The 9,622-nt window shown below is 35.3% G+C and overlaps 1 protein-coding gene across 1 annotated transcript; it reads left to right on the forward strand.

Moving 5' to 3' along the window:
• The first annotated feature begins 1,201 nt into the window (after window positions 1-1,201).
• Window positions 1,202-7,881, forward strand: LOC130946304 (uncharacterized). Its single transcript, XM_057874983.1, has 18 exons — window positions 1,202-1,422; window positions 1,512-1,539; window positions 1,675-1,775; window positions 1,902-2,108; window positions 2,295-2,538; window positions 2,658-2,833; window positions 2,945-3,027; window positions 3,477-3,549; window positions 3,809-3,874; window positions 4,257-4,299; window positions 4,600-4,739; window positions 5,034-5,246; window positions 5,372-5,456; window positions 5,650-5,944; window positions 6,220-6,478; window positions 6,619-6,841; window positions 6,974-7,188; window positions 7,317-7,881. Exons 1-18 carry the CDS (start codon window positions 1,297-1,299, stop codon window positions 7,464-7,466), a joined length of 2,727 nt encoding a protein of 908 aa, XP_057730966.1. The 5' UTR covers window positions 1,202-1,296; the 3' UTR covers window positions 7,467-7,881.
• The last annotated feature ends 1,741 nt before the right edge of the window (window positions 7,882-9,622 follow it).

Below are 9,622 nucleotides of genomic sequence, written 5' to 3' on the forward strand. Positions count from 1 at the left end.
AAATTGCAAATAATATGATTATCAACTAGTTTAGCAGTTATTTCAAATTCTTATAAGAAACAAATTGTGGGTTCAGCACTCACTTTCTTCACTATATACATTTTTACATATATATTATATAATATATTAGAGTTGCGGATAGGGTAGGGTAGGGTATACCCTGAACCCGTATCCTACCCTACCCGGGTAGACAACCCTACCCAAACGGGTTGGTCTGTGTTGGGTACCCGTGGCTAGGGTATAGATTATCAGCCCTACTCAAAAAATCCAATTTTGTCCACATATCCCCTCACTCCCTCTCCTCTTCGAAGTTCCAACAACCACCAGCCCATCACCCATTAGCCACCATTCGAAACCCATCACTCACACTCATCGCCGAACCTTTATCCTCGCCGTGTTGCCATCACCGTTGGTGGAAAAATCTGCTCGGCCATCTTCTCGACGTTCCTCCTCTGCTGGCTGTCGCACGAAAGATTGCATCGAGCTCCTGGCATCGCCGTTGCGAAGGATTGTTAGGTCCGTCGGTCATTGTCTATCCGAGCTCACTTTCTTGTTCGAGCTCTCTCTCTCTCTCTGGCTCTCTCTATTTGAGCTCACTTTCCTTCTCCGACGCTATCACTTCCGATTCCGTCGTCGTCTTCACTTCCTTTTTCCCTCGCTTCTGGTACTTCAATTTATTTTTGCTTGTTTTTATTTTTTTTTAAATAATACTGATTATGTGATTCTGAGTTGTTGGGATTAATATTTTAAATTGCTGCTGTTTGTCTGAGTTAATTTTGTTAATAGTTAATTTTGTTAGTTTGTAATTTTCTGATTTGGAAGATGCAATCAGAAAATGATTTTCTGAGTTAAATTCGTTTCATACAATAAAAATATATGTTGTTAATGTTGGTTTTTTTTAATAGAACATTGTTTGTTATTTTTATGTGTTTTGATTTTGTTTAGTGATAAATTTTGATGATTGAAGTTGTTATGAATAATTTATTATGTGAAATTGTAAAAATTTAAATTTTATTAGTTTAAAATTATATATTAAATTTTTAATATTTTTTAATATTAAATTAAATCAGTTAAATTTCGGTTGAACCATTGAACTAATAAACCAATTATTTTATTGGTTTATTGATTGGTCCGATTCTCGCAATCTTGATGGAAAAAATAACAAACAAAACGGTGCGTTTCTATGTCCCAAGTGTGGTGAACGCAAAACCCTAAACCCTTCGAAGCCACGAGCGTTGGTGGTGAGAGAGAGTGCGTATTCATTTCATAGAAGAAGAAGAAGAAGAAGGAGGAGGAATGGGAATATTCGAACCTTTTAGAGCCATTGGATGCATAACAAGCGGTGTCCCTGTTTCAGTTCAGAGACTCGGCACCGAAACTTTCGTCACTGTCAGCGTTGGAAAGGCCTTTCAGATTTTCAACGTAATTTCGTTTTCTTATATTCTTTTGTTTCATTGAATTGTTTGAATATCAATCTAATTTTCTTTTAATTTCTAATTTTCTCTATGCAGTGTGCGAAGCTCAACTTGGTTCTAGTTGGTAATAACTACCACCACTGCACTGCACTTTTTTGTTTTGTTTTTGGGGGGAGGTTTAATTCTTTTAGCTCGTTAGTTTTCGTTTTGTTTGAACTTTCTTATTTAATTGAAATGAAATTTGACATTTTGCATGAAGGTCCTCATCTGCCGAAGAAGATTACTGCACTTGCATCCTTCAAAGAATTCACTTTTGTTGCATATGGGCACGACATTGCAGTATTCAAGCGTGCGCATCAGGTAAATGCTATTCTGAGTGCTTTTCTTTGCTCCTTTGAGGAAAGTTGAGGAAATTTTGAAAATTCTTGTATGTTTGTGCATGTTGTTTTATAATTAGTTTAATTGAATTATTATTACCATTCTAAGGTTGCAACTTGGAGCAAGCATAGTGAAAAAGTCAAGTTGCTACTGTTGTTTGGAGACCATGTTATCAGTGTTGATATTCGTGGCAACATGTTCTTGTGGGCATTTAAGGGAGTTATGGATCAGAACCCTTCCCCATTTGGGCACATTTTACTTGATCAGAGTTTTAGCCCCAGCTGTATAATGCATCCTGATACTTACCTAAATAAGGTAATCATGTCTTTCTTCTTATTCGAAGATTAAATAGATATTGTAGCCTTTAATTTTCAGTTGAGAATGAATAGGGCAGTAGGCTTTACTGGGGCTGCAATTGTAGTCAAGGGCTAATTAAGGAGTTAAGTGAAAGTGACGTTTAGAGTTAAGACTTCCTTTTTATGATTGAGAAATATGTAATAGGTTCTCGTTGGGAGCGAGCAAGGTCCTATGCAGCTTTGGAACGTTAGCACAAAGAAAAAGATATTTGAGTTTAAGGGATGGGATTCACCGATCACCTGTTGTGTTTCCTCCCCTGCTCTAGATGTCGTTGCAGTTGGGTGTGCAGATGGAAGCATTCATGTTCATAACATTCGTTATGATGAAGAATTGGTTACATTTACACATTCTACACGAGGTTCTGTCACTGCCTTATCTTTCTGCACTGGTAAGTGTGCGATATTTTGCATAATAAATCAAATATGGAACTGCCTCTATTCTTCAGGCTTTTAGTGCCTTTTGGTGTTTTGTATTGATTTTATTGGTGGATTATTTTATCTGGCTTAGATGGGCAACCCCTTCTAGCTTCTGGAGGTTCATCAGGTGTCATAAGCGTATGGAATCTGGAAAAGAAAAGGCTCCAGTCAGTTGTAAGAGAAGCTCATGATAGCGTGATCACATCACTACATTTCTTTGCAAATGAGCCAGTGCTTATGAGTTCTTCAGCAGATAATTCTATTAAGGTGACATTTATTCTTTTTGGAAGATACATACATGTTTGCATCATGCATATATAAATTTTCGTTGAAATATCTTGCTTTATTTATTTATTTATTTATTTTTTGCTTGCTCAGATGTGGATTTTCGATACGACCGATGGCGACCCTCGTCTTTTGCGCTTTCGAAGCGGCCATAGTGCTCCTCCCCTTTGCATAAAGTAATGATTATTTTCCAGGTGTTAGTTTATTTGGGAAATTTTTTTATCAACTTTGTTGTGAATGTTCTCTATCATTGTTAATATTAAATATTCTGAAGCAATTTTTTTGAAATATGTTGCTCCTTTATTTGTTCTCTAGTCCTTGAACGGATGTTAATCTTTTTGCACTTGGGTTAGAAAGTAATGATGGAACTTCTAGTTTTTCTTCTGATGGAAGACATCTATATATCCTTTGTCATCGTCATGTGTGTGGAACAAGATTGTTTGACCTCTACATGATGTGCAGCCAATGGATTCTTATGTGTAGTCTGCTTGCTTCCTCCTTTTCTACGTTTTAGCCACGTTAATTCTTCTTCCGTACTATCATATGATGTAATGATTTTAATTTTTGCACTTCTAATTTGGCATGTCTCATGACCTACGGCACACCTGCAAATTACATATGGCAGGTTTTATGCAAATGGAAGACATATTCTCTCTGCTGGTCAGGATCGTGCATTTCGGCTTTTCTCTGTAGTTCAGGTTGGTGCCACTATTATCTACATTCAATAGTCCAACAAAAACTAGTCGTTCATTGATGCCTAATAAAATAACATCCCCTCGAAATAAAAAGATAAAAAAGAAAGAAAGAAAGGAATTTTGCATTTTCTCCCTTCAAGCTTTGTTGGCATGTATATTTTCTTTTCCTCTCTATATTTGGCATTTTCTGTGTATTAATTTCATCAGTTGGTTTCCCCATATATAACATGTTTATGGTGTTTGCAATGTGTTTCTTTGATAGGATCAACAAAGTAGAGAGCTTTCTCAGCACAATATTTCTAGACGAGCCAAGAAACTTAAAGTAAAGGTATGGCTGGTGTTTCATGCTTTCCTTATTGTTGCTTAGCAGAGCTTGTGAAAGCGTTGCTTTTGCTTTAATATTCCTGTGTAAATTTTTAATGTTTTGTTTAGAGACTTAGTATAATAATTACAAAGATATATAAATGTGTGTTTTACTAGTGAAAACATCTTATGACCTCCTCGGATACCTCAATTTGGATTTTGGTATTCTTAATCTGGCTTATTTTTTATTTTTATGTTGTGATTATGCTTCTAGTTCTTAAAGCATACAGTTCAATAGTCATGATTAGGTTGGAAACTATATGATATTAATTGAGAGTCATAGGTCTTTATGCTTCCTGTTTTGAATAGATTTTTCCTTCCCTCATTTTGTGTATGTGTTTATACAGGAAGAAGAAATAAAGTTGAAGCCCGTGATTGCATTTGATTGTGGTGGGTTATTTCTCTGCTACTATTCATTCAGTTCCAATTTTGCTGAAGAAATGAAATTGAAACTGATGTATATTAATGCAGAATCTGAATTACAGTGGGGAATCCAGCCTTAAAGGCATGTGTATAAGTATATAAATTGAAAGTAAATAAAAAGATAGCCTAGTCATATAGATCTACGACCACCAAGCTCCTTAAAATCAAAATCTCTATGATTGAATTTTGCTGGTTTACACTTGGTGTATTATATTATAATCTGCTGCTATCTGTTTCAAATCCTCTTATTTCTTGTACAAACTTCAGCTGAAATTCGAGAACGTGATTGGTGCAACGTGGTTACTTGTCATATGGATACTGCTCAGGCATATGTGTGGAGACTTCAAAATTTTGTTCTTGGTGAACATATATTGAATCCCTGCCCAGAAAATCCGACACCTGTAAAGGTTAGGATCTCACTTTATTCATTATCTCTAGGATTTTCTATGTAGTGCATTAAGGGCACTTAGTGAGAAATTGGACAAAGAAAGCAATCAATGAAAAGTAAAATGTCTACTTAATTGAGAACTTGAGCATTATTTTTCATTTTTCCTTTGAATATTTTCCACTTTTGATTATTTAAAAAGTGTCTTTAGACCACCTCTTTTGGGGAAAAGAGAAAGGGGGGGGGGGGGGTGTACTGTATAAGTAAAGCTTTTGACAAACAATGATTCTGATTGACTACTATCATATGTCAACAGGCTTGTGCCATCAGTGCATGTGGCAATTTTGTCATCCTAGGGACAGCAGGTGGTTGGATTGAAAGGTTTAACCTACAATCTGGACTACCTCGGGGTGCTTACATTGACATGTCAGAATCAATAAGGTGTGCCCATGACAGTGAAGTGGTTGGAGTCGCATGTGACTCAACTAACACTCTCATGATAAGTGCAGGATATCAAGGAGATATAAAGGTTCATATTTCTTATCTGGAGGCAGTCTGTAATTGGCACTCGTTGAAGTTAACAAACAACACACAATCACTTAGTTTAATATTGTGACATTAGACTGGAAATCCTCATTTATAATGTCTCTGCAGGTTTGGGATTTCAAAGAACGTGAACTTAAATCCAGATGGGAGATCGGTTTTTCTGTTGTTAAGATTGTTTATCATCGTTATAATGGTAAATTGAGTTCTTACTACATTCCATATCCCCCTCGTATGTTTGTGTATTTCTAATTCCTTCGTCATATTTTTTTTTTATCTTCTATTTTTAAAGAGAAAAAAATTTATGAAGACACTGGAAGAAATTTCTGCCTTATAATTCATACTGTTGGGTCATTATGTGATTTGAAGTGTTTTAATGATTTTTGTAGGTCTCCTGGCTACGGTAGCAAATGATTTAGCAATCAGATTGTTTGATGTTGTGGCTCTTAGATTAGTTCGTAAGTTTGATGGTCACACTGATCGCATAACAGACTTGTGCTTCAGTGAGGATGGGAAGTGGCTTTTGTCATCTAGTATGGATGGAAGTTTTAGAATTTGGGATGTGATCTTAGCAAGACAGATAGATGCAATTCACGTTAATGTGCCTATTACAGCATTATCTCTTTCCCCAAACATGGATATATTAGCAACTGCTCATGTTGATCAAAATGGGGTATACCTGTGGTGAGTTTCTTAATTCATTCCTCATGGGTAATAACCACTTTGTGGAAAAATTTTTACATTTCCCATAATGTTTCACACACATAATGTTGATAATTTCCGAGATTAATAACTCTGAATGGGAAAAGTTGATGTTAGGGCTTTAGTGACATTAATTTCTGAAATAAAATTCCTGAATGGGAAGAGTTGATGTGGTTGTTTAAATGATAATGACATTGAATGGAAAAAAGCGTTCTACTTAATTAGAAAACATCTTTTATGCTGACACCTTTTATCAGGGTAAACCAAACAATGTTCTCTAGTACTTCAACTATTGACTCATATGCAAGTGGGAAAGAGGTGGTGAGTGTCAAGTTGCCATCTATATCTTCCACAGAACATTCTCAAGTTGAGGAGTTGGATGAGGTGGTGGATGCTTCTCAACCTAAAGATGCCCCACATGTTCCAACTCAAGTTAATCAAATACCTGATTTGGTCACACTCTCACTGCTGCCAAAGAGCCAGTGGCAAAGCTTGATTAATTTAGACATTATAAAGGTATGCACTTACTTCTCAGCAACATCGCTTCTCATGCTATGAACATTTTTGTGAAACCTATTTTCCTTCATTTTCATTTGTATTTTGCTCAACTGACTTATATTTCTCCTGATTGTTGTATAACAAACTCTTAATTCCAGATACGCAATAAACCTATTGAGCCTCCAAAGAAGCCCGAAAAAGCCCCATTTTTCTTGCCTTCAGTTCCATCCCTATCTGGAGAAATATTGTTTGAGCCTGGTAAGTTATCAGTTGAAGAGAGGGATGGAGCTGGCGATGGTAAACAAATGAAAAAGACAAGATTAGATTCGACGTCATCCCGTTTTCTGCATCTTCTTCAATCCTCAAACGTGGCAGATAACTGTAAGAACCCAACTATTTTGTTCTTATATAAATATCATATGTTTATTTCACCGGCAATTAATTCAATAGTGTTCATTCTCTTGAAAGTGGCTTGTAAGTGCATCATAACTTTCTTGATTTTCCATGTTGCAGATGGCGCATTCACTGATTATATCAAAGGATTATCTCCATCAACTCTGGATATGGAACTTCGAATGCTTCAGATAATTGACGACAACGATGATGAACAAGGTGAGAAGAGACCGGAGTTAGTATCGATTGAACAGCTTATGGATTATTTCATCCATGAGCTCTCCTGCAGAAATAATTTTGAGTTCGTACAAGCTGTCATCAGGTTATTTTTGAAGGTCAGAGACTTTTCCTTTTTCATTGTTGGGTGGTTTTGACTGTTCATAGACACATGGTCAATAAATGAGAAATATTTGGTTTTTTGATTGTATGTTTACAATTTCTGTACCGCGCTTCCTGTTGCCAGATACATGGTGAGACAATTCGGCAGCATTCACACTTACAAGAAAAGGCTCGGAGGCTTCTTGATATTCAGTGCAATGTGTGGCAGAGGGTAGATAAAATGTTTCAAAGTGTAAGATGTGTGGTTGGCTTTCTTAGTAATTCCCATATTTAGTTATGACAAAGCCCTCAATTTCGAAACTTCAATTAACGGCCATGGAGTAATAGACAAGATGAAAGCGAATCATTGAACTGAGTAACGGGCAAGTTAAAAAATATTTGTTCTACACTACATTTCTTGGAGTGAAGAAATCAGGGCAGCAAATTGATCAAATCTGGTGGAGGAGGTTTATAAGAAGGAATTATAGTTTTACTAGGCTCCATACATGAGCACTGAGAAAATTTTGAAACAAGATTTTGTATCAGTAAAATTGCAACTTATTAATTCCATGAGTGATTTATTCAATAGAAATTTTATAGCTTTAATGTTCAACTTTTTCTACCCCCATCCCATATTTCCTTACAGCCAAAGGGTAATATAGTTAATGGGATGTAAAGAGCACACGGAAGCAGAAATTAATAATTAAAACTCTACTTGTTTATTTACATGATTATTATAGTGTCCATTGAGCTTTTGCCAGGATCAAGCATTACATGACTCCTATATTCTGCAAGTGCCCATATGGGAAATAATATGTTTCTATATCCTGCGCAGTTGATGGTACAATTCTTGTTGAGCACTCCTCGTATTTCCTGCAATTTAACTAGGTACAATTAGGCACTCTAACCCCATCAAGGGTCTAATTCATGCAAATTCATGGTGTAAGATATAATAAATATAGGGATATGAATTCTTGTAGGTTACAAATTTAGTTAGACACTATTAATTTTTAATTATTATCATTGGTAATTTTACCGTCTAATTTGCATATATTTTCATTATTTGTATATTTTATTTTTTTTGTTGTTTTGAAAATAATAGTTGATTTGGAAAAAATTGAGTGGTTGATTCTAAAATTTTGTCAAGTAAGCGATGTTGCTGACATGGCATGACATTAGTAGGAAGAGAAAGACGTTTTAAAAATAATGTAGGTTATCCATCTACTTTTATATATTAAGAATAGATTTGGGCTTGGATTTGTATGTCATTTTTTATCCCGATTCCTAATGTTCGACGATATTTTTCACTTGCTAACCGGTAACATTAACTGTTAATAACTTTACCCTAAAATTTGTTGAATCTCTTTGAAGAATCAATGTTATTATTCAGAGATGTATTTATTTATTTGTTGAATTTTCCCAACCCTTCATAATAATGATGCTGGCTTTGCAACATATGAACTCACACGATCATATAGATAGCTGGAAGTAACTTTCTTTTATGAATAATTAGAAATTAGTCTACTTGAATTACACCATGTGAATAATAAAGTATGAAAATCTGCTACAATGTAGTCAATTCTTTCTGCCATCTTCCCCCAAAACTCATTTCTCAATTCGTCAAGCACATATATTTGAAGTTATGCCACAAGCTACAACTTTGAAATTATTGTTTGTGAACAAAATTTTTTGGCCTTTCCTCTAGATTTTGGAATTACAGCTGACGAGTTGATCTTGAAAATTTAGGAAGTTGATTTTGGATTAAGATTAGATACACACTTAGATGAATGCTTTTTCTTTTGGCCATATAGTTATTGATTATTGGTAAGCTGTCAAATGCTTGTTCAGTATAAATTTTTGCATTCCTCATCCTATTCCTTAACCCAGCATTTGAATCTTTAATATTTCTATTTGCTATGTGCTATAGTTATATGGAATGTACATCAATCTCTCTGCAAATATTGGCATCATTTCGGAAATTATATCCCATGCATCGCCCAGAAGAAAAAAGTCACTGCATATATTGAAAGCATTCAAATTTCGGATAGTTCATGGTTTGCTAGTCCCTTTTTGGAAACCACTATTTTCAAGTTTGTCCTATTGATTTGATACTTGATTTATGCATGTTGTGGTTTTGCTCTCTTGCTTTTAGCATGAATGGAACTTTGTTAGTTTAGTAGACCTCTAAACCACTCAAATCTGCTTAACAGGTATGGTTCATGGGGAGTTTGCTTCACCTATGCCACATTGTTTGGGATAAATGGGTTGATTGCTGCTGGAAAGAATTTCTGCTGTCTAAGCAGCTTTCAAATGGTGGCTGGGGAGAGAGTTTTGTCTTGTCAAAACAAGGTTAATTTTACTGTTTCTAAATGCCAATATTATTTATTTTTCTTCTTAGAAATCCCTAAAACTACTAAGCATTTTCTCGTGGGAGAGTCTTTTTCGAGTAGT

Source organism: Arachis stenosperma, chromosome 1, assembly GCF_014773155.1.
Source record: "Arachis stenosperma cultivar V10309 chromosome 1, arast.V10309.gnm1.PFL2, whole genome shotgun sequence".
NCBI classification, from domain to species: Eukaryota; Viridiplantae; Streptophyta; class Magnoliopsida; order Fabales; family Fabaceae; genus Arachis; species Arachis stenosperma.